Source organism: Lygodium microphyllum, chromosome 9 (assembly GCF_053477565.2).
Source record: "Lygodium microphyllum isolate KBCC chromosome 9, Lygodium_microphyllum_v1.1.10, whole genome shotgun sequence".
Classification (NCBI taxonomy): Eukaryota; Viridiplantae; Streptophyta; class Polypodiopsida; order Schizaeales; family Lygodiaceae; genus Lygodium; species Lygodium microphyllum.
This window is the reverse complement of record NC_141143.1, coordinates 143,319,323-143,345,229: the sequence shown is the minus strand read 5'-3', so window position 1 is coordinate 143,345,229 and position 25,907 is coordinate 143,319,323. Positions and strand designations below refer to the sequence as shown.

Below are 25,907 nucleotides of genomic sequence, written 5' to 3'. Positions count from 1 at the left end.
ATTTCTAACCCAAACACTTACTGAAATAAAATCTCAATTAACTTTATTGTTGGAAAGAGATAAAAATAAGATAGAAACCTCGAATGTCCCATCTTCATCGAAAGATTTAGATGTGACTATGTGAGATCCTAAGGAACCCCAAACTTACCATAAATTGAGGGATAATCCAGTTTTAAAGTATATGAAACCACCTCAATTTTACGGGGAGGAAAAAGATAGGAATAAAGACACAATCTTTAATTTCCTCCAAAAATGGGAAGATTTACATAAATTGAAAAATATCCCACCACATCTCCAACCACTGGAGGCTAGTTTAACCTTGGGGCCCAAAGCATATAAGTGGTGGCGAACTTTAAAGGAGGCGAATAAAATACCTGAAACTTGGGCTCAATTTGAATCCGTCTTTTTGAAAGAATTTCTTCCTGAAAATGAAATGGAAAGAAATTGGGAAGATTGGGATTATGTCAGACAAAAGGGACGACCCCTACTGACATACCTGGAGGAATATCGTGAGATAATCCTCAAACTGGAAGGACTTGATGAATTCCAAAAAACAAGAGGATTCATTAGGGGACTGAATAAAGCCTGTAAAAAGGAAGTAAAACGGAGTTTACCTAAGACGCTCGAAGAGGCAATTAAATTTGCATTAATTTATGAAGATAGTACGCGTCCAGGTACACTCACTAGTCTCACTGATACGGAGCCCAAGTCTAAGGAATTGGAAACCTCAAAATTTGTGGGCAAATTTAAAAGGAAAATGCCATTTTTCAAGGGTAAAAAACAACCTTTTGAAAAGAAACCATATATGAGGCCAAAGTTAAGTCCTGATGACTTTGATAAGGCCAAAAAAGAAAAATTGTGTTTTAATTGCCTATCCCCTAACCATGCTGCTTGGAATTGCCCTCAAAAGAAAAAGGGGGAAGACAAAGGAAAGGATAAGGACAAGGGCAAGGGAAAAGAAAAACAAATCCATGTAGTGCAGACCTTAGAATTAAAGGGCCATGAAAAGTATAAATCTTTAGAGATCTTGCACATGGACGTATAACATAAGTGTTATATGTCAACTTCTATGTGGCAGCCTACTTTTGGGCCACATGATTTACTTAGAGTACATGGATTGATAGCTGGAAAACGGGTTAGAGTCATGATTGATGACTCTGCCACACATAATTTTATAAATTATGCACTTGTCAAAAAATTGAAACTTCCCCAACAAAACAGTGAGCATCAATATGTTGTTCGTATGATGCAAGGCCAAGACAATAAAATATGGGATACAATGGTATCCAATTTGGAAATCGAGATTCAAGGATATAAAGATAAGCTTGATTTCCAAATAATGAACATGGAAAGAGCTGATATTGCTCTAGGGAGGGAGTGGCTATGGGGATTGGAACCATCCTTAGAACGTAGCTATCACCATAATACACTGGAATTTGAAAGGGATGGTAAGATTTTTGTCATTCAAGGTGAATATGAAGTATCTGATAATCCTTTGCTGTGTTCTACTGAAGTTCAGAAGCTGATAAAGAAGGAAATTTGTGAGGTATATATGCTATGGTCTCTTCCTGTACAGAATACTTTTACTTTCTGTAATATTAAGCAACAATTTTCTTATGTTTGTGAGTTGAATGTTAATAATGAATTGAACAGTTTGTTAGATGATTTTAAAGATGTGTTTCCTTCTGATTTACCAAGTGGCCTTCCACCAGATAGGGGTGATATAAATCACCCAATTGATATAAATAAGAATACACACCCAATTTCAAAACCACCGTATAGGTTAAGTGAAACACAGCATCAAGAAGTTGAAAAACAAATTAAGGATTACCTGGATAAAGGGTTTATTCAACCCAGTAATTCACCTTGGGCTTCACCAATTTTATTGGTAAAGAAAAAAGATGGTTCTATACCACTTTGTGTTGACTATAGAGCACTTAATAAAATAACGGTGAAGAATAAATTTCCTATGCCCAGAATGGAAGATCTTTTTTATCAATTGCAAGGGGCAAAATTCTTCACAAAGATAGATTTAAGATCAGGCTATCACCAAATAAGAATTAAGACACAAGATGTTTCTAAGACGGCATTTCGTACTAGATATGGGCATTATGATTTTTTGGTGATGCCTTTTGGCCTCACTAATGCATCAGCTACCTTTATGAAGCTGATGAATAGTGTTTTACGGCCCTATCTAGGACATTTTGTAGTAGTCTTCTTGGATGATATCTTGATCTTTAGTAAATCAAGAGAAGAACATTTGGAACACTTACAATTAGTATTCCAACTGTTAAGAACGCATTCCCTTTATGCGAAGAAAACTAAATGTGAATTCTTTGCACAAGAGGTCAAATATCTAGGGCATATTACTCGAAAGAGGGAATCAACATGGATCCAGAAAAAGTAAGGGCAATTATTGAATGGCCACCTCCAAGGAACCTGGAAGAGCTGCAGATCTTCCTAGGTTTATCTGGATTTTATCGTAGATTCATTCGAGATTATGCCAAAATAGCTGTTCCTATGACAGACCAACTTAAAGGGAAAGGGAAAAGTTTTAATTGGGGAACAGATCAAAATGAAAGTTTTCAAAAACTTAAGGTAGCTATTGCTACAGCTCCAGTATTATTAATAGTGGATCCCAACAAACCATTTGTGGTTGAAGCTGATGCCAGTGATAAGGCAATAGGCGCGGTCTTATTACAAGAAGGTCGACCAGTTGCTTTTGAAAGCAAGAAATTAGATCGTGCAAAACAGAACTACTCTGTTTATGAGAGGGAGCTGTATGCAATAGTACATGCAATGAAGAAATGGAGGCACTATTTGTATGGTGCCAAACATTTGATTTTATCGGATCATGAAAGCATTAAGTGGCTTAATGATCAACCAGATTTACACGGGCGTAAAGCCAGATGGGTCGAACTCCTCCAAGAGTTCGACTATGAGATCAGATATAGAAAAGGAAAGTATAATATAGTAGCTGATGCACTCAGCAGAATGCCCATCATTAATGAATTGAGTTTTACTCAGTTCACTTCCAACTTGCTTGAATCTTTAAAAGGGAAATGCCAGGTTGATCCGGCATATTCCAATATATGGGAAGCAATAAAAAATGGAGATCCAATTGAAAGTGCTTCTACTGAGGAAGGAATATCTGAGGATGTTCAACATGGAAATGGAGCATTAGGGGCTGCTCAAACTGGATTCAAGTGGAAGAATTTTACCATTGATAATGGTTATTTACTCTACAAGGGTAGGGTATGTGTCCCGAAAGATACAGAAATAAGGCGCCAGATACTCTTTGAGTGTCATGATACCCCTAGTGCGGGACATCCAGGAGTTAATAAGACTTATAGTCTTATTAAAAGGCAGTTATATTGGCCTGGAATGAATAAGAACGTCCTTGACTATGTGGTCAAATGTAATAAATGCCAGGTTAATAAAGCTGAAAAATTAAAAATGGGAGGACTTCTCCATCCATTAGAAATTCCTTCGGGAAAATGGAAGAGTATCTCCATGGACTTCATTGTTGCTTTACCTAGAACACAGAGGGGGCACGACTCTGTGTGGGTGATTGTGGATAGGTTAACCAAAATGGCTAGGTTCATTCCAACTTCAACTGATGTTAAAACACCAGAATTGGCTAGATTGTTCGTAGAGAACATATACCGATTGTATGGCCTTCCGGCAAATATAGTTTCCGATCGGGATAGAAAATTTGATAGCCATTTTTGACGCGCGGTATTTAGGAAATTGGATACTAAACTTAGCATGAGTACGGCGGATCACCCGCAAACAGATGGGCAAACTGAAAGGGTTAACCAAATTCTTGAAGATATGCTTAGGGCATATGTAAGTAAAAGGCAAACTAATTGGGAAGAGTATTTACCGTTAGCAGAGTTTGCATATAACAGTGCCAAGCACTCTTCCACTGGATATAGTCCAGTTATGTTAATGTATGGGTTTCAACCCAGAGCTCGTTTTGCAGTAGGACTGCGTAAGGAAAAGGTTCAGGCATCTAAAGATTTTTTGGAGGATATGAATAGTATGTTAAAATTTGCTCAAGAATATTAAAAAAGCTCAAAATAGAGCTAGAGCATATGCAGATCCTCACCAAAGAGACATCTCCTTTGAAAAAGGAGAATTGGTCTATCTTAAGGTGCCTGAACAAACTAAAACTATGAAAAAGGGACACTGTCCAAAGCTTTCACCTAGGTATTGTGGTCCTTTCATAATACTTAAAAGGATGGGAGAATTGGCTTACAAGCTCCAACTACCTGCTGGTAGTAAAATACATCCAGTTTTTCATGTAAGTAAATTAAGAAAGAAGCTGGGTGATTTGGATAATCTAATCTTAAATGGTGATATTGAGGAGTTATTCTATGACCAATCTAATCCACATGAACCAGAAAAAATATTAAATGTTCGCAATAGGCGAACGAGGAATACTATTTATCAAGAATGTTTGGTTAAGTGGAAAGATTGTTCAGAAGAAAGCTCAACATGGGAGCGAGTAAGTACTTTAAAGAAAAGGTTTCCCGATTTACAGTTAGACCTTCCAAGTATCGTTTTCGAGGACGAAACCGATTCTTAAGGGGAAGGAAATGTGACATTAAAAGTGATATTTAATGTCACATTAAGGTCATAAATATGGAATGTGACATTAAAAGTGACATTTAATGTCACATTAAGGTAAATCTAGGGGAACATGCACTAGAATGACCGTACCGGCTCTTGGGCGCCCGAACGGGGTTAAGGGGAGCCTAGAGAGTAAGAGAGTCCAAGAATAGTAGGACTCCAGGAAGTTGACGGCTGGCAAAGAAATCCGAGTAGGAGGGCCAGCATAGATCTAGGCGTGGTTGGGAGGAGAAGAGACACTCGTGCTTTCCATCGTTTTTGTGGATCGGACTCTCCGTCATCTATCAAAGAGACAGTGGAAGATGAAGATCTGCTGTATGAAGTGTGCTGAATACAAAGATATGCAGATATATACACGGGCGCAGTGCGCTAGACTGCGTGTCTCCACCTCGACGATGCAACCTGCTGTTCACCTCGAAGTCCGCTGCAGTCTGCATTGTCTCCTGTCTGAAATCTGCGAACAGAGACAGAATTTGCGCGTGTCACCGGTCTGTAATCTGCGAGCAGAGAAGTGTAGGAGACTCTGGAAATCTTCGGCTATTTATAACCACAAAAACAGGGTGCAAACAGGACAGGTCGGCTGCATTTTGGGCTGCAAGCAGTCGGACTGCCACATGGCAGTCCGACTGTGCAGCCGACTGCCTCCTGCCTGGCTGTGATCTCTAGCACCCCCTCTCAGAGCCGGAGCAGGGCAAAAGCCCGAGGGATCTGGAATGTCTCCGAAGTAGAGCCTGGGGAAGTGCCTTCGTAAACAAATCCACAAGATTGTCCTCCGTCTTGCAGTACTCCACAGTGATGGTCTCATCCAGAAGCTTCTCGCGGATGAAGTGGTACTGGATCTCTATGTGCTTCGTCTGGGCATGAAAAACAGGGTTCCGTGCCAAGGCAATGCAACTCTCATTGTCACATTGCAACAAAGTAGGACAAGTCTGGGGGCACCCAAGCTCCTCCAATAATCTCCAAAGCCACACAACCTCACATGTGGTGGAAGACGCGGCCCGATACTCTACCTCAGTAGACGAAAGGGCTACCGTGGGCTGCTTCTTGCTACTCCATGAGATAACACTTGCACCCAAGGTAAAACAGTAACCTGTAGTAGACCGCCTGTGGTCCACATCACCGGCCCAATCCGAGTCGCTCCAACCTGCAAGTGCAAGATCGGAACCATCTGTCCTTGCGGGGTAATGAATCCCTAAATCAGACGTCCCCCTCAAATACCGAAGTATCCTCTGAGCAGGCTGCCAATGCACCGTCTTAGGTTCACTCATGAACCCTGCCAAGAGCCCAACTGCAAAACATAGATCAACCCTAGTGTTGAGAAGCCAAATCAAGGACCCAATCAACTGACGATAGCGGGAAGCATCCGCCAAAAGAGAAGCTGAATGGGAAGTGGCCTTCCAGTTCGGATCCATAGGAGTAGAAAGGGCCCGACAATCCTCCATCTCAAAAGACACCAAGAGCTCCTGTACATATCTCTGTTGAGAGATAAAGATCCCCCTCTGAGACTGATAAATCTCATGGCCCAAAAAGAAATGGAGTAGACCCAAGTCCGTCATCTCGAACGTCCGATGTAAAGCTGACTTCGTCTCTTGGACCTGCTGTGCATCATCACCCGTGACAATCAAATCATCAACATATAAGACAAAAAGCACACAACCATCCTCGGAAGTGTGAACATAAAACTGCGGATCGGCCTTGGAACGCCGATATCCCAACTGAGACTGGAGGAACGAATCAATCTTCTCGTTCCATGCACGCGGAGCCTGCTTGAGGCCATACAAGGCCTTCTTCAACTTGTAGACTTTACCATCTGAAGATCCAAAGTCAGGAAGCTGCTCAACATAGATCTCCTCCTTCAAATCACCATTGAGGAAGGCCGACTTCACATCCAACTGGTAAACAGGCCATCTCCTATGGCCAGCCAAAGCAAGAACAGCTCTAATGGTCACCATACGAGCTGTGGGGGAAAAAGTATCATGACACTCAATCCCTGGGCGCTATGCAAAACCTTTAGCAACAAGGCGAGCCTTGTGCTTATCCAAAGAACCATCGCTAAGGTATTTGGTCTTGAAGACCCACTTGACGCCAATCACCTTCTTATTCGGGGGGCGGGGCACGAGTGACCAAGTGCCATTCCTCTCAATAGCCTCCAACTCGGCTTCCATAGCTTTCATCCATGGTGCGGACTGTAAAGCCTCCTTCACGGAGGTGGGCTCTCGATCCTGCATAACACAGGTCATCAAACAATATTTAGAGCAGAAAAGCTCCGTAGAATGTGTCTGGTGCCGCCGTGACCGCCGCGGACCATCCTGCGGTCCCCACTCCTCAGGAACCCCCTCGATCCCTGAATCACGGAGTGTGTCATGGGCCCAGCGAGGAGGAGGCTGAACCTCCCCTCGTCTCTCTCCATCAGCAGAGGACTCTGGAATATCCACCGGTGGTAACTCCTCTGAGGTGACCGGTGGAACAGTAAACTCTGTGTCAGAAACAGAATCATAATCAAAAGGCACGGGCTCCAGTGGAACTGTAGAAGGAGCCTAACTCTCCCCTGGATCTCCAAGAACGGGATGCTCCTCACCCGTTGATATAGCCGGAACTTCCACAAACCGCACATCGCGGCTAGTGTACACATCCCGCTTGACGGGATCATACAGTCGATAGCCTTGGGACTGGGAGCTATAGCCAACAAATACCTATTTTCGGGAAGCTGCTTCAAATTTATCACGGTGAGCCTTGGGAATGTGAACATAGGCATCACACCCAAAGACCCGGAAGTAAGAAACATTTGGCTTCGTCTCAAAATAAGCCTCAAATGGGGTCATCTCTTCCAAGGCCGAAGTAGGGGATCGATTAAGGATGTGGACGGCAGTAGCCACAGCCTCGGCCCACAAAACCTGAGGGGTCTGTCGGTGCTCCATCATGGTGCGCGCCATCTCGATCACACTGCGGTTCTTCCGTTCAAGAATGCCATTTTATTGAGGAGTGTTGGTATTGGCAAACTCCTGGTGAATTCCTTGATCTGCACAAAGCCGAGCAAACTCATTAGAAACAAATTCACCGCCCTTGTCAGATCGCAAGGTCTTCAATTTCCGGCCCGATCGATTCTCCTCAAAGAGAAGCCAATCCTTGAAGTGTGAGAAAGCGTCTGACTTTAATGCCAAAAAGTAGGCCCATGTCATCCTGCTGTAGTCATCCACGATCAGCATGAAGTACGAGCTCCCACGCAAGGACTCATTCCTCATAGGGCCACATAGATCCGTAGATACAAGCTCCATCGGTGAAGTAGACCGCCGCGAAGCTGTGTGGAGAATGCCATCCCTATGCTGCTTCCCCCGAATGCAGGAGACGCATGGCTGCTGGCTCGCCACTATATCTGGCAACCCTCGAACAAGCTGTCCACATGACACCCTCCGAAGATAATCATAGTTCAGGTGACCAAACCGAGCATGCCATAACTCTAACTGTGACTGAGAGGTAAGAAGAAGAGTAGAGAGGGCGGTGGAAGACTTCAGTTTATAAATGCCGTTCTCCTCATATCCGGATGAGAGAACCTTCCTCGATCCACGATCAAGGACTCGCACCATAGTACTGTCAAACTCCACCAAAAGGCCAAGGAAGAAAATCTAATGAACTGAAAGGAGATGGTACCCTAAGCCTGGTACATGCAAAACCTCGGAGGTATGGGTACCACCTCGTCCATCGGGAATAAGCTACATCTTATCCCGACCTACAATAGATACTGAAGAGCTGTCTCCAATGAGAATCTGCCCACGCGAGGGTCGCAATTGGGCAACACCATCTGATAAAGAAGTCATGTGCCGTGAGGCACCACTATCAACGATCCACTCTCGAGCCTGGGGAGCCGTCATCGCAGCATCAGAAGCACGCGGTGAAGCGTCCTCAATGACAGCTAGATGAAGAAATGCAGCTGATGAGGGTGCAGCCACCGCTCCAGAATCCTTGGTGTCCTTGTTGGTGTCCTTCTTGTCTTTGTCAGGGCAATCCTTCTTCCAATGGCCAGTCTTTCCACAAATATGGCATGTGGAGTCTTTGTCCTTGTCCTTCTTGGACTTGTTATCCCCCTTCTTCTTCTTTTGGTCCTTCCCCTTCTTCTGAGAGGCTTGACCTGTCAGCGCCTCCGACTTGGAAGCATTCTGTCCCTTTAACTGTTCCTCTTGGTCCAAGACCATAGGAACCAACTCTTCCCACCGAAGAGTAGACTCTCGCCCCGAAGCAATAAAAGCAGAGTAAAATGTACCGAATCGTGGCGGCAACTCGGACAAAAGTGTGATCGCCATGTCTTCGGAGAAAATCGGCTTCCCCGAATTCTGAACCTGCATCTGAAGCTACCTTAGCTTGTTAATGTGCTCCCGCAGCAAAGAAGACTTGTTTAGGGACAAGGTCTGCATCTGTACCTCCAAAGAAACCCGCTTCATAAGGGTCATCCGATTGTACATCTGATCAAGCTCCAGCCATATCTCCCGAGCCACCGTCAAGTGCTCGATGTGAGCGATTACGGCTGTAGTACATGATAGAAAGAGAAAGGAACGAATCCTGGCATTCAGTTTGTCCCAATGAGACTGAGCCTTGGCCAACTCCGAACCAGCATCGGAAGAGAGTTTGGACTCATCTCTTACCGAGGGCCGGTCGATCTCCTCCTGTACCAGCTCCGCCAAATCATAGAACTCAAGGATGGCCAACATCATGACGCGCCAAATGCGGTAGTTGTCGCCGTCGAGCTTCTGATCTGTAGGAAGAGCCGGTAAGATAGGCACCTTCCGGTCCATAATCGACTGGAGGCTCTTCCGCGTCCTAAACCTTCTTCACCCGCCGGAGGCGATGAAAAAGCAAAACCTGCACTTGTAAGCGAAAACTCAAACTTCCTCCGCGTCAAACAGCAATAAACAACAGCAAATCCACCACCTGGACTCCTTTCCTGCGCGCCCACACTCGTTTCAGCCTTGTTCCAAGGCGCAGCCCTCTTGTTTGCCCTTAAACGCAAAAAACGCAAATTTGTGTCGCGATGAAAACTCCTCTTCAGGTTGATTCTGCGCTCAGTCAGCCCTCTAACACTGCTCTGATACCATGTCAAAGTGCAGCGGTGGGGAAGCGTAGGACTGAGAGAGAGAGAACGCAGAGAGAGAAGAGATAGAAAGAGACAGTGGAAGATGAAGATCTGCTGTATAAAGTGTGCTGAATACAAAGATATGTAAATATATACACGGGCGCAATGCGCTGGACTGCGTGTCTCCACCTCAACGATGCAACTTGCTATTCACCTCGAAGTCCGCTACAGTCTGCACCGTCTCCTGTCTGAAATCTGCGAACAGAGACGTAATCTGCGCGTGTCACCGGTCTGTAATCTGCGAAGAGAAGTGTAGGAGACTGTGGAAATCTTCGGCTATTTATAGCCAGAAAAACAAGGCGCAAACAGGACAGGTCGTCTGGGCTGCAGGCAGTCGGACTGCCATGTGGCAGTCCGACTGCATAGTCCGACTGTGCAGCCGACTGCCTGCCTGCCTGGCTGTGATCTCTAACACTATTCCCATTAGCATCATCCTAACCCACTGCCCAACCAATGCCAATTAGGCTTGTATCCATGGTGAGAATAATAGGCTTCCCATTCTCATAATTTGCTCTCTTTCGTGTTAGGGCTGAAATCAATAAACTCTTTAACTTTTGAACTGCCTTCATATATTGTTTACCCCACCAAAACTTTTGCCCTTTTCTCAAGAGCTGATATAAACTTTCAGCCACATGAGCAAAATGCAGAATCCATATCAAGTAAAAGGCACATGCACCCAAAAATCTTCTCACCTCAGATACATTCGAACATGTCTCCCACATCCTGCTTATGGCATTAATCTTTATTGATGAGGGCTTTCTTCCAGAAGGTCCACACATGTGCCCAACAACTAATACTTCCTCCACTCCAAAAACCGACTTTTCTCCTAAAAGAGTCAAATACACTTCTTCAAGAGGGCTCAAAATCCTATCACAATCAGCAATATGATCAGCCACAAACATTCTACATCCTTGCTCATCCAGCTCTTCATTCTTCTCATGGATATCACACCCTTATATTGACACATCATCAAGAAAGGGTAAGATCCATTGAAGAATATACTCCCTCAAAACTTTATGCATAGCATTCATCATATGCGCCACTGAATTGGTTGCTCCCTGTGGAAGTGTACACATCCTAACCAATCCAAGTGGTGTCTTCATGGTAGTAATATCCCGGCTTTCCAATGCAAGCTGGAACCGATCATATCCGAAATATAAATCATCCATAGAGTAAATTGCCTTGTCTGCAAATGCTTCTCCAAATTCATCCACTATCAAGCTTGATCCAACATTCCTTATGGTGACGTTATTAACTGGTTGCAAATCCTGTATAAACCTCAAAGAACCATTCTTCTTTGGAACAGTGAACCACCGATTCGAATATGTAGCTGAAGAGGACTCCAAAATCCGCATCCTGATCTTCTCGTTCAAAAGCTTCAGCAACTTGGGCAAATATGCCCGAGGTACTAGAATAGGCTTTAAATTCCATGGCACGAGGTATTGTAAAGATCACCATAGATACAACTATAGTCGGATCAACACATCCAATTTTATCTAGCTGAAACGCAAAGGCTTTCCCATGCCTTACCAACATATGCAAGAAACAAGCTCTTTCTGCATGCAAAAGAAAGCTTGTATCACCAATTTTTAGCTTTTGTAAAGTTTCAGCTGTAGATTTATGTCCTACTCCATGTGGATCCCATAAACTAGGCTAATGAGTCACTTTTTCAACCAACCCATCACTAGTGGTAAAAGCAAAGCCACAAGCTTAACCTTCTTTGCAATAGTTTTGTACTTTGTATCTACCCTTGCTTCAATCCTGTTTTGCAGCCCATATTGCATCCCATAACATTCATGCTCAGCAAACTCTTGAATGACTTCATACATCTTTGAAGTGTCAACATAAATAACCTATTTTTTTGCCCTGTTTTCAGCATTAATTGTTGCAAAAATTTCAACCACTGTATCAACATCAACAACCCTGAAAATAGCCCTGAAATACCTTCATTTAATATTCTTAAAACTGCCAAGACTACATGCTATCCATTCTTGCAATCCAGACACAAACACAGTTTCCCCCTTTCTTGGAGGTATAATTATCGTCCTAGAGGCACTGCCATAGCCTCCACTTACAACAGTGCTGTCTAAAAACCCTTAAACTCTCGTGCATTAGGTGACATAGGATTATCCCGTAGCCTATCCCGATTATGGGGATGATTCACACAAACAATGAGATACTGGACTGCCTTTGTATTGTCTTTACTCCGAACCCATGCATATGAAGAACCATCATCCAAGGCTTTTGTTTCCAACCTTGATTCTGAGATATAGGACTCCCCCAAAATCACTGGATAACTACATGAATCCTGCACAAAAAAAATGATATTCATCTCTAACATCTTCGATAGTCACGGGTACATTCGGGCAAGCTGCATAAAGATCCCCTGATGAATTGTTTGCTGCCTGCATGCGCCATCCTGGATCAATATCAATCAGCCGACCTCCATTCTCATACAAGTTGCATACCATAACATTGATTTTGAAACCATAATCCAAGAGACCTATGCAAGGCGTCTCTCTTTCTCCCACTTTAACAATTGTCTCTGTTGTAGCACAAGCCCAATGCGTTTGTGAATAATGACTGCTTGAAATAAAATGAGCATCTTCTTCTTCATGTGCTTGTTAATGGACATCCCCATTATACATAGCCTTCTCTCTATGCTTAGTACTGTCCATAACACCATTTTCAATCACAAGCTTGCTATCTACACTCCCATTTAACCCATTTTCAACATCAACCTACTCTTCAAATCAACATTACATGCATCATCATATTTCCTCTAAAGTTGTTTCTCTATGTCTTTGTCAACCTGCATCAACGCTTGCAAAACTTCACCATCAAACTGTCTTTTTCATTTTAGCATATCAATGATTGCATCATGAAATTCACACTTTGCGATTCCAAGAACTTCGCCAAGTGTGAATTCCACTCTGTCAAGTATGCAATCTTCCAAGACCTTTTTAAGGTTTGTGGCAATCTCAAGATCCGATTGTAACCTGTAATCGGATTGCTTGCCTCTTTTCTTCCCTTCTTGTTTCTTCTCTTGAGATACATCCTTCATAACATGCTCAAGTATGGCTTTTTCAACCTTTTTGCTGCTCCATTTTACTTCATGTTATGCGTTTAGATGGGCTTGAAGAGGAAGGACCAACAGTGTCCTCATCTCTTCTTCTCTTTTCTTCCACAAGAGCTTCTTGGTTATGAAGCTCAACCAAATAAGAATAGGCTGAAAATGAATCCACTGGTACACTCCATCCTGTTCTCCCTCATATACTCTAACTTGCATAAGCCAATTCAGACTTTGTTATTTTACCTTTTTCCATAAAATCTAATGCTTGCATCCAAACACAAGATTTTGCTTCAGTCATGCCTCCTTTACGAGCTTCATCAACCCTTTCAATTCTCAATCCATATGTGGCTGCTTCTGTGGCAACAAATGCTATCCTTACAGCCATATCTTCCAACCTATTCTGAATGTCACCATTTTCACAATTTGGCTCTATTGAAAGACCAATTTCTGTTGCATGTATTTTACCATCTTTCCAAAAGACTAACCTTTTTGCTTCCACTTCACGGTAGGTTGTATAGTCTCACTTTTCATGCTGTAAACTATCACATCAAACGCATCTCCTCTTATATTTTTCTCTATACGACCCTTGGGCTGTCGCTTAGCCATTCTCTTCTACCTTGAAATCCAACTTTTCGACCTTTGCATAGATTTCTGTCAAATGCAGCTTCAAATCACGCATGCCTTTGATTAATTCATCCACAATATCACTTTTAAGAGCCAGACCAACAAGTATAGCCAGTTGTTCTTCCATAGCTACAAGCGTCTTGGCTACAATTCAACCCCCTTCTGAGCACTGGTAGGTATGGTGCTTGTATTCCATCTTAATTTCATCTGCTCTCTCTTTACCAACATATGCACTGCCTCAGTTACATTGGCCCTCTTCAGTCTCGTTTCAGAAGAGGCATCTTCTAAACAATCAATTAGCTTCTCCTACAAAACACGATCTGCAACCTTCAAAAACAAATCAATTTTTTAACTCTCCAATGATTGCTGCTCATCGGCATCCAACTGGGCATACCGACTTTCAAATTCATGGAGCAAAGCTCTAACAATCAACCCTTTATTGGGCTTTTCAATCCAATCTATAAATGTCTTTTTAGTTATTAATCCTGCACCTTCCAAGAAAAACTCTTCTCTCAAAGCTTTCTTGAAAGCTGTCCAATCAGCATCTCTTCTCTATAGCTCATCAATCCGATCATGCAATGCATGCATGGCCAAACAGGAAAAATACTGACTCCATGCATACTGCGGTACCCCATGAAACAACAACTTTTTTTCATACAATCAGCTGAAGGCCAAAACATTTTGACCTTTAAATTGCTTCAATTCTTACCCCACTGCCTGCAATGCATTCATAGCTAAGGAATCAATTCTTTCTGCTTCCTGCTGAGTTTGCATTTGTTGTTGTAACAATTGTTACTGTTATTGTTACTACATCAAAGCAATCATCTATTGTAAAGCATCACCACCACTGAATCCAGCAGAATCCCCCATCTTTATACACCTCTGCTAGCAACTTTCACGTCGGGTTCACCATTGTCGAAGCGTTCGGGGTCGAAAGTCTACCGTGGGAATAAAAGACAGCAGGGTGAAGGGAGATTCAGGAATAAGAGGAGTAGACGAAAGAGAAGGGGTTGAAAAAAGTAGGAGACGTAGAAGAATACTTCACACAGAAAGAAATAGAAGATGTAGAAGAATACTCACAGAGATGAAGCTTGTCAATTTATTTCTGCATTATGAGAAGATAAATCTCTTGTAGACAAAAACGTGCATAAAATAATACCTTCCTCTATGCTACTCAGATCGCCAATCTGATGCTTCCATTGGCTCCGAAAAGGGGGTAAAATACCAAGATACTTGTCTAAAATTCTGCTAGATTACTCCTTCATCTCCCAGTTCAAAGTGCTATTCACTGCCAGAAAACTGTGATCGCGTGTCACGTGATTTCGCCAATCCTTTTTTTTTTTTACATAAAATCCTCCCAAAATGGCTGAAAGCTACATACTTTCTTTTACATGTCATCCTACTCTAAAAGTTATCTACAGTTTTTGGAAAAAAAAAATCAAGAGATAATATCTAAAATATCAAAAATTGGATAAACTTATCCAAAAATCTAATATTTTTAAACCATGGACACTAACACTAATATCTAAAATGACATTGGCTCTCTAAATCAATAAGAAAGCCACACTCTAGAGTTTTTCGCACGGTGTGTGCGTAGCGACATGACACCGCTTGATCAAACAGGACAATGCAATCATCTTCAAAGCTTCAGCTAAGTTGTATTTGCTTAATTCACTTAGCATGATTTAGTGATTCATCATTCATCACCTTCTTTCTTCTATGTATTCTCTAAGTTTCTTCTCCTCTTAGTGTTTTCTATACACTCTGTGTTTCTCCCTACAAATCCTATTCTCTCTCTTTTGACATTAGACTCCTAGACTGCAAGTATGGATGCGTCCTAGATGTAAGTTTTTGTGACGCAAGAAAATAAGCTCTTTAATCATTGATGCATGCACTTAATTTAGGATGTCCAAATTCAAAGTATGAGAAGAGCACAAGTGCGTGAAATCAAGTGGATGATAGATATGCATGCTAGTGCAAGAGTGATCTTTTAGTATAAGAGTGGAGTTATAGTATAAGAGTAAAGTTACCTAGTGCAAGAAATATCTTAAGAGTAAGAGTAAAGTATCTTAGTGTAAGAGTGATCTTCTAGTGTAAAAGTGAAGTTATAGTATAAGAGTGATCTTCTAGTGCAAGAATGAAGTTACCTAGTGCAAGAATGATCGAGTGTAAGAGTACTTCCTGCAAGAGTAATCTTTTAATGCAAGAGTGATCTTGTGCATGAGTTGAAGTCTCCTAGTGCAATGTCGGGCCCTAGAAGATCTACTAGGCTTGTGTCTACTGCTTTATTAGCATCTATCGTTACAACAAATTAGCGGCTCTCTTCAAAAGGTCGCTAGCGAGCTATCAACCACCAAAATGCAAAGATTTCCAGCCCATAAGATATAGCCTTGCAAAGATGTAGTATTTATGCAAACAAAACAAAATTCCTAATATAAATACAAACATGAAATGTTCCAAAACGAACACAAAAGTACTTGCTTATGTTTGAAGAATGTAATGTTAAGTTCCTTTGCAATATGGTATGATGAAAACTAGAATATGTGACTGAATTTATATTCTACAAATTGTGAAGACATAAAACATATCTCATAAGTGTGAAAAACATGGATTTAGAGCATGACAAGAGCTATGAAGGATGGAAGATAAATACACAACTCATGATGACATAGACTTAGACTAATTGCTACCATAGTGAATCAGGTTCCAAGATGGAAGCTTAGACTCATAAACACATTCTTGTGTAAGATGAACAATGACATTGGCAATGACTCAAACTGATAGTTCCATTACTTTTAAATGAGTGTCAAGTACATGCCTTTATAGCTTTTAGATAGTACCACTCTCCCTCATTGTGCTTATGGGATTTTGAACATCTTTTTCTAGAGTATACATCATTTGTCATCTCTTTCATATAAAGCCACTTATGGACAAGCATCTTTTGGGCACGCATATCAAGCATCATTTGCTATTCTCAACACCCCTCCTCAAATGATGAGTTCCTACACTTGCTGGCTTTTGCTCCCCCCTACATGATGACATGGCCCGAGAGACTAGCTCATAGGCAGCCTAGTCAAGTTAAAGCTTGAAACTTTACATCTTTAGAAAGGGTGTTGTTTTACAAAGCAAACCCACTAAGAAAAACAAAAATTCACTATGGAAAAACATAAGATCCACTATGGAAAATATAATTTCTTCAAAACAATCTGTCAGAGTTGTTGATAGTGGAAGTATCTTCTTCATTCATGAATTGATTTTGATGATAGTTACCATTCTGCACTTGTTGTGCTTTATGGTCAGTCTTACCACAATAATGACATGTCATCTGATCTTTGTTGTCGGAGTTGAATTCTCGACCTCTTCCTTTAGATCCAGTAGCTCCTTTAGTGTATAAGAGGTTTTCCCTAGATTATGGGACACCATCTTTTCCATTCTTGTTCTTCTCTTTATCCTGTTCATCAAGAAGAGAGCGATCAATATATTTTTGTAGCAAATTAGGTATGTTGTTGAACGTAGGGACAAGATCTTCATAAGGATCCTGGTTTACACTAGCAAGGAATACAGCAATGGCTTTATCTTCATCTATTGTTTTCTTCAGAGTGGCAAGTTGAGTTTATAGACTTTTGAATTTATTAATATACATAGTCATTGAAGTGTTGTCTTTTATGTCAAGCTTATAGAACTGCATTAACAACTTGATCTTAGAGTTTTTTTACTTGACTTCCAAAAATCCTGTCAAGCTCATCCCATGCCTCTTTAGCATCTCTGATGCCAAAAATATGGTGCAATACATCGTCAGACAATCCCCACGCAATAATTCTTAGAGCTTTATTATTTATCTTTTTTCACTCTTTGGACTTTGGTTCTTCAGGCTTTGATTGGACCCTTCCAAGGATTTTTCCATCTTCACTTTCTACTTATTCCTCCTCTTCCTCAAACAGGTGCCACAAGTCCTTCCACATAAAGTGGTACATGGTCTTCTTCTTTCAAGCATGAAAGCCTTCACTATTAAACTTGGATATTTGCTCAAGCTCTGTCATATTAATCAGCTTCAAATAACCAACAAAAGAATTGTAGCTCAGTGATTAAAATCATTGTTGATAGCTTCAGTGAGAAGAAACAATGAAAATGTCAAGCTTTGAATCTTTGGCTATGGCTGCCCATAGAGATAACACTTAAGGTTTCACACATTGTGACAAGAGAGAGAATTTTGAGAAGCCTTTTCAACCGGAGATTGCCCACTTTGTTCAAACGCCCCACAAACATCTGGAGAATCGTGCCTTATGCTGAATGATAAATCAAGTCGAATCCCTACCTGCGAAATCTACATTAAATTCAAGTATTTCTGCAATGTCGGGTCCTGCAAGGCACAATGTTGATGTCTAATGTAACAAGGAGTATCTCAAGCTAGGAAATAACTCTTGAAGAGAGCAAGAGCTAAGATGCCTTGGTTTGGTCACACTATCCTCCAAGGTCAGTAGGTATGACAGTCTGCAAGTGCAATCAAGACGAGTGACAATTTTCACGATGCCAAGGCTGAGAGAGACCAATGTCAAGCTTTGATGTGATAGAATGTTACCGATGGAGTCAAAGGAGAGATCTCCAAAAGAGAGCTTGAAGAGATATGCTTTGGTTTGAAATATCTAAGTGCTCAAACAAAGGTGGGTGCAAGCTGGCTATAGCAGACACAAAGTCAAGATGAAGGTGAAGTTGAAAATAGATTCATAAGCTAGATCTGAGCTAGACAGAGATGACCAAAGGTGAAGAGAGACTAAAGAAGCAATGTATGGAGCTATGCCATGCTCAGCTAAGTTCTGATACCATGTGAAAAGCATGGATCTAGAGCATGGCAGGAACTATGGAGGATGAAAGATAAATACACAACTCATGATGACATAGACTTAGATAGACTAATTGTTACACAAGTGAATTAGGTTCCAAGATGGAAGCTTGGACTTATAAACACATTCTTGTGTAAGGTGGACAATGACACTGACAATGACTCAAACTGATAGTTCCATTACTTTTAAATGAGTGTCAAGTACATGCCTTTATAGCTTTTGGATAGTACCACTCTCCCTCACTGTGCTTATGGGATTTTGAGCATCTCTTCCTGGAGCATACATCATTTGTCATCTCTTTCATACAAAGTCACTTATGGACAAGCCTCTTTTGGGCACACATATCAAGCATCAAGTGCTATTCTCAACAATAAGTGCCTCAGGTATAAGACTGTTCTGAGCTCCCTCTAGAAAACACAACAACTCAAAATAAACTCACCAACAAGCAACTTCAAAAACACGAATTCAATGAAAAAAGGCAGCAGGCAAAAGGTAGAGAACTTAACCCTTCATAGGTTTTTCGAAGCCTTGGTGATCGTACCAACAATTCCTTAGGATCCACAACAAAACGATGCACCAGAACTCCCAAGAGGGAACTAAATAATGCCACAATTATATGTGCAACACGCCAACCAGAATAACCCCCAAAATTATAACCTGCCATGATTGTTGCCAGCATGCCTCCTCCAATTCCACCTATACACCCAACCATACTTAACCATCCAAATGCAACCCCTCTCCCATCTTCAGAGTGACTGTCAGCAATGTAGGATTGAAGAGAAGGAATGACAATAGCCAGTCCCATTCCATTTACAGCTCTCCATATTGCACATTGTGTAAGGTTTTGTGACAAAGCCACACCTGCTGTAGAGAATGCCCAGAAGAGCGTACCAAACCCAACAACAGAGGGCCTAGGATAGTGCAATGCCAGCACTCCTGCCAAAGGAGAAGACACTGCCTGCACAAAAGCTCGAACAAACGTGAGGTAGCCCAGTTGAGAAGGACTTGCTCCAAGTTCCAGGCCAACTTCTCTATACACAGCAGGTAGCAGTGTTTCATCAGCCTTTTCCATGATGGCAGAAAGATTGATCAGAAATGCTGAAATTCTTAGGTTCCATAAAACTTTCGTCCTGCGTGTGCAACACCAGCAAAACACAGACATCAAACATGATTAGAGATATTGATTAGATCTGGCAAACACTAGATGTTATCACTGGCAGACAATAGAAATGTTCTTTTTACAGACCATGTCAGCATTGCTAAGGTGTTAATGTTGATTGATATATACATGCTAGAAACAGTTGATTCAAATATGCACAGATGCAAGTCATGCAGATACACTCTAGTTAAGACAACCTCCTAGGAACATTTTAGAATCTGCGGACCCACATGCATACAAATGAATTTGAATGTGTGCACGTGTATGCATCAGTCAGGAGCAGTTGCAAAAAATAGAATTAAAACATTTTAGAGTCTGCGGACCCACATGCATACATGTGAATTTGAATGTGTGCACATGTATGTATCAGTAAGGAGCAGTTGCAAAAAATAGAATTACTGTCACTGAAAGCTCAAGCACAGGTAGAACGAGCTGAGTGAGGGCATTTGTGCATGTCCGTCCTAATTTTGTGTGACTGAATATGCGAAACATAACTTGCTTGCAACCGTCTCATAGATTTAGAGGTTTTCATGTCTGTCACTGTCAGAGTTTCACTCTCATAGATTAGGGACAGAATTTGAATTGATGGTCTATCACTCCATGGACTTTTCGTAATGTCAGTCCATCGTTAGGAGGAAGATCCATCACCCCGGGCCACATAACCTAGTCGGATATCTACTGCCTTGACTAGCCAAAAGAGCATTAAGACAAGGTGCAATCTTTCTGATATACGAAGAAAATTTGGACATGTACACGACAGTATGAAAATCTTAGAAATGTACAGATCTCGGAGTATTGACAGGAAAGGCAAGAGGCAGTACTTCTCCATGGCTAATGATGCTGGAAGATATCTCTTCTATTTCTCTGTCTCTGCTCCTTCTTCAGCTTCGTCGCTGGAGCTGCCGTGCGGAGACAAGCTGCATCTGGTCCTCAGAAAGAAGGCACCAGGTCTGCTGTCCTTGTGTCTTTGCGTCATCACCTTTGAAAGGGACACACAGAGGCAAAAACGTGGAGTCCCGAACTATTAAGAATGAAGAGGAATACACGACGACGGACCTCGTCAAAGGGCGAGACAGCGACTCGTGAGATGATCTCGTGAATGTCGACGTCTTATCGACAGTATCTTCTTTACCAAAAGTCGGGATATTTTTGAATATTCGAATAGGTAGGCCCCGCCACGGCTCAAACCTCGAAGAGTACAAAAACGATAGAAATCTTCAATTTCCCACAATACCTTTGCAAACTTGCTGCCTTAGAGGCCTTTCGCGTGCACACACTATGTCGGCTTGCAAGACACGCAATTAAATGATGGCCGCACATTCGCAATACACAAAAGGAGCTAGTAAGCTTGTGCTGATGTATGCTGTTTTGCAAGCTTAGAGTGATGATCACAAATGCAAGACAAGGTCACAATTGATGAGACCACTTGCAACAGGTTGAACATGGGAAATTTTGCCCACTTTGACGAAGTTTAAAACCGAATGCTTTGTTTCAAAAGAGGTGAAATGAAGCCAACAGCCTTGATGCAAACGTCTTGACCATGCAAGTTAAGGTTAAATGAGGCCTCATGCAAAAGGCTTCTTATACAAAGATCCTTTCCCACCTAGACCTCTCACAAGAGTGAGGATCTCATCTATACAGTTATTCTTTAAGTTAGGCCGAATTCACCTTGGATAGATGAGCAATGCAACTGGGGGCATAAAGGTAACTTGTCAAGCTGAGGAGGATAAAAAAAGTGGCCAATGGATGAAAATTTTAACCATCATGACCCCCTCGCCCAAAGGCTAGAACATTGCACCTTTTGCAAAACCAAGACTAGAACCAACAACCTTGCATTCCATTGTTTTTGGACAACTTCTTCACATTAAGTAAGAAAGGCCACATATCCAAATTGTTGTGAATCTGACCTTAGCTATGCTAGAACTAGATGGTAGCCTTCCAAAAAATGTACCACTCCCAAACCTCCAAATGAATCTAATTGTGATGATTCAAACTACATTCTAGAGCTTGATCAAACATTCAATAAGGTCTACTAAGTCTCCAAAGACCACTAACTTTTGATTAGTCTTATTGTGGAACCCATCTTAGCTCATTCCACTTTCTCAATGTGGTCCACACACCCTTAGCTTCGTGATGTTCCCAAATTAGGTCTCAAATTAGGTGGTAGAGAGATGTGTTAACCCTTTTGCATGTGGTGTGCAGGGGTGAGATTTGCCGCCCCTTTTACTGAATTTCTTCCTTGTAGGGAATTTATTCATAAAAACATTTCTAAAGTGCCATATTTAATTTATTCAAAGGAGTACTTTTCTAAACTAATTTCACTTTTTTCTTCCAAATGAGGTTCTACAATTTGAAATAAGTGTTGATCACCTTGTTAGAAAACATGGTTGAGCAATAGGAGAGTAGTGGGCTATGGGGGGAAGAAGAAAAACAAGAATGAGACCATGATAGCATGAAGGAGACTTGATTGATTTGATAATGAAGCAAGTATATACTTTGAACCTTACATTATTGTGCCTCAAGCACTACCTCTAGTGCCATAGATTTTAATCCCCCCCCCCCCCCCCCTTGGAGCTAGTTTACCCTCTAGATAACTACACCTAAGGATGTAGATTTCCCCCCCTAAATGCCTGCAACAAGGCCTTTAGCTTATGCAATGTCAACAAAATGTAGGCAATACAACTCGATTTCTGGATGTTTTTAGTCCCCTTGGCTATATCATTGGTGCCAATGGTGGGCATTACGATTTTGATTGTTGTATCTGGTACTCATGTTTCCTAACTCCTCATTCTTGGTTGTCTCCTCTTTTCTCCTTGGCTTTGGACTTAGACTTTCGCTCCACTTTTGATCTTCTTTTTGCTTTACTTTTTCTCTTCTGGCTTCCTTTCTTAGACTTTGACATTCTTTGGTAGGCTTCATATTGACCTTCATGGTGTCTTTGCTCTTCTTGATCTTCGTAGTTTCATTTGTCTTCTTTGTCTTCTTTGTCTTCACGGTCTTTCCTCTTGGTATTTCCTTTGATCAATTGCTCTTTGACTTCAAGTCTTATGGCAGTCTCCTTTTTCTCAATAAGTTGAATACACAAAGATACATTGCTTTGGCTTGATAGACATTTCATGACATACACGGTTTGATGAAACATTACTTTGGGGCACATAGAATTTGGGATTTTATTTGTCTTTGGCTCAATGACATTCATGGCATTTGATGATTTTTTATGCATTTACAATGGCTTTGGATAAACTTGGGTACTTATGCATGATGGAAATAGAATCATTGTTTATGCAGGATACAGAAAGGTCTTACCACTTGGCATTTTCACTCAATGGTAGTGTCTAATCCCAATAACAAGGATAGGGACTTTATAATGAAGATTGACTGATAATGCACTCATTTGGAAGCAACACTTTTGGTTTTTTTTTTGTGTATATTTCTAATTTGAAGACACAAGTGTGAACACTAATGTGAATAGGTTGCAGATTAACTAGTTTGATAGAAGCTGTGTGAATGAGGCTTTAGAGACTAACTAGTTTGGCTTGCATGTAGTGTGAACAAGGAGTTTGGAAGGGGCCTTTTTGAGGCTAATGTTTTGAGTCTAAGCTTAAAACATTTAGAATAAGGAAAAAAAAATCAAAAGCAAGGGTGTTGTTTCTAGAGCCATGTGATTTTGCCAAGCCTTTGGGATATCCTCACGGCAACCATTTTGATGCAACATGTCTCAAAGTAGTAGGTGATGAGCTTTGCAAAAATCTCTCTTTCTTCTATTTCCCTTCTTTGTTGCACAAATAAGCAGCTCTCTAGCTTATGTTGAAAGCAGGCCCCTAGCTTATCAAACAAGCACCCCCTAAGCTTCTGGCCACACGTTCCGAATTGAAGCAACCTCTTGAAGTAGAGAGTTTGAGCAACCCCTTTGCAAGCAATGGCACTTGATAAACACCCAAAATTTGACCTTGAACTAGCCTTGTAATGGTTCTTTCGCCAATGATAGCCACTCAAAAGTGTGATAATGACCAAATGAGGAAAAATTTGCTTATACCTTGCTTGAGTGAAACCTCTTCAACACCTCCAATGTACTTGATGCTCTTGTAAGCCTTCAAATAGAGCCTTGAACTTCTTGGATAGCACCTTCTTTCTTGTCTTGAGCTTATTCAACCTTCTGCGCAGCAATGGATGCCTCTCTACCTCAAAAACTTGAGGGAAGAGACTCATACGATGTTGCAAAACATAGTTAAGCAAGAAGAGAGTAGTGGGAATTGGGGAAAAGAAGAAGTACAAGAACGAGACCATGATAGCATAAAGGAGATCTGATTTATTTGATAATGAAGCAAGTAGATTGTTTTATAGCCTTTTAGTTATGTCACTCTTCCTCTCTTTGCTTATGGGATGCAACCCCATGTGCCTATAGCACTTGTCACTTTTAATTATGTCACTCTTCCTCTCTTTTATTATGGGATACAACCCCTTGTGCCTATAGCACTTGTCACTTTTGAACTTTATATTGTTGTGCCTTTAGCACTATCTCTAGCACCATACATTTTAACGCCAAGGGCTTAAAATCACTCTTCTTTGAGCAAGCCCACACCACTTTTCCTCGAATGTCTGGCATTTTCAGTAGTGACCACCCTTGGAATATAGGATAAAATCAAAGTGTATTTCTTTCTCTTTTGTAACATTGCTTAGATCTTATCCTTTTCCTTATTGGTCAATTGTATATGCTTAGAAATCTCACCTAATGTTAGCCACCTCATTGTGTCAAGGGTCCCAAATATCATGCCACCTTGCAATGCCTTTATTAAAAAGGGCCTCAAAGAGTCTAACCTATGCTTTAACCAGCAACAAATTATCCTCAAAGGTAGCTCCAACAAGCCATATTACTTGATGGAGTTGTGGGTATCCCCCTTCTTATCAATGATTCCAACATTAGCATCATCACATTACTTCTTCCACACTTGGACCATTCCATGTCTCCAAAGCCAAAATCTTGACACCCCTCTACTTAGTAGAATCTCCAACCAACCCAAGCCACTCAAGAGCCACTTGATGGTTTGTATGAAGCCACCTAGTATCTTAAAATTTCAAACCGCCAATGATGCTTTTACCCTATCACATTTCACAAGAAGTCTCCGAAGAGCTTCTCCAGCAAAATTTTTAGCTATATTGCTAAAACAAAACATTGTTGCCACAAATACAATTTCTAGCATGCCAATATAGATTTAAAGGATAACAACTTTTGTTTGCCTTTTGGCCTTAATTAAAATTTGATATTGATTCTCCTTATCCACCATGTTGTCGAGAAACTTGGCATGTATGACCAAAAGACTCTGGGTCTCATGGAAGAAGCACTCATGGCACAAGGACATGGACTTTTGAAGAAGATGATGAAAAGAAAGAGAAATAATAATAGATTGCGGAAATAGGGAACCAATGTATTTCAACCCCAACTATAGCATATGAATGCGGAAACATATAAGCATGTGTCCAAACCACATATAGCATATACATCAAGTTCTAAGACTATTGCTCAACATAAACCTACTAGCTATTCTTAGCCCATATGCAAGTAAAAGGGCCATACATGATTCTAGACAATAAACAATGTATGTACAATTCAAAACTAGTCTCATACATTCACATGACTTGTTTGATACTTATTCAAGCCACATAGACATGAAAATCCCTATGTTGTTGGGACACCAAGATACCTCTCTTAGAACCATATACATCAGCCTTTTAAGGCAGCATGACCACAGTGAATTAAGAAAACATAAAAGCAATCCACTATGTCTCTTGTTTTAGGACAAGCAAGCACTTAGACTTAGAGGAGGACTTATGATCGCAATGGGCTACCTCAATTCCTTGTTTGTGTCACTTCAAAGCAAAAAATTTTAGTATACATCAGTCCAAAAAGCAACTCTGATACAAGCTGAGGCTTAGCATAGCTTGTATATTCCATGTGTTTTCCTCTTGTTGTGCCTTCTGGGTGCCTTCTACAAGCAAAGATTGTTTATGCCTTCAAACTAGCCTTCTACTAGTGCAAATTGTACAAATTTGCTACTCTAAATCCACACTAGTCTAGTCTTGAATCCAATCCCCATAAAGCCCTCTCCAAAGTATACCTTACCTTAACTTATTCTCAACCTAACTCGTACATGCAGTCAAGTTCACACTTTAGTTTGTGTAGGAACTCTTAGTCTTCTTCATGCAAGAGAGTATATTATGTGTGTAAAAACTCCAAATTCATGTCTTGTCTAATGGTTACTGTCCTTCATCTCTTGCAAAGCTACTACAATCAAAATGTATTTGTATTTTGATGTCTACCCTCAAACCCACATGACATTGTTTGCATCCTTCTTCTGCATATTTCGTGACTAATTGGGCTTGAGAGCATGCTTGCTTTAATAAGCCAAGATAAGGCACAACAACAATGACATAAAACACCTTTCTCAATCC

General features: G+C 41.2%; 1 protein-coding gene across 1 annotated transcript in view; it reads right to left on the bottom strand.

Moving 5' to 3' along the window:
- Nucleotides 1-20,546, bottom strand: part of LOC148031669 (Major facilitator superfamily protein) — an 88,372-nt gene extending 67,826 nt beyond the window's left edge. Inside the window, exons 1-2 of the mRNA XM_087685249.1 lie at nucleotides 20,279-20,546; nucleotides 18,805-19,428 (exon numbers count right to left, since the gene is read on the bottom strand). Of these exons, the coding sequence (XP_087541375.1) occupies nucleotides 18,805-19,428; nucleotides 20,279-20,286 (632 nt within the window). The 5' untranslated portion in view covers nucleotides 20,287-20,546. The remainder of the gene's footprint in view (nucleotides 1-18,804; nucleotides 19,429-20,278) is intronic.
- Nucleotides 20,547-25,907: the final 5,361 nt, after the last annotated feature.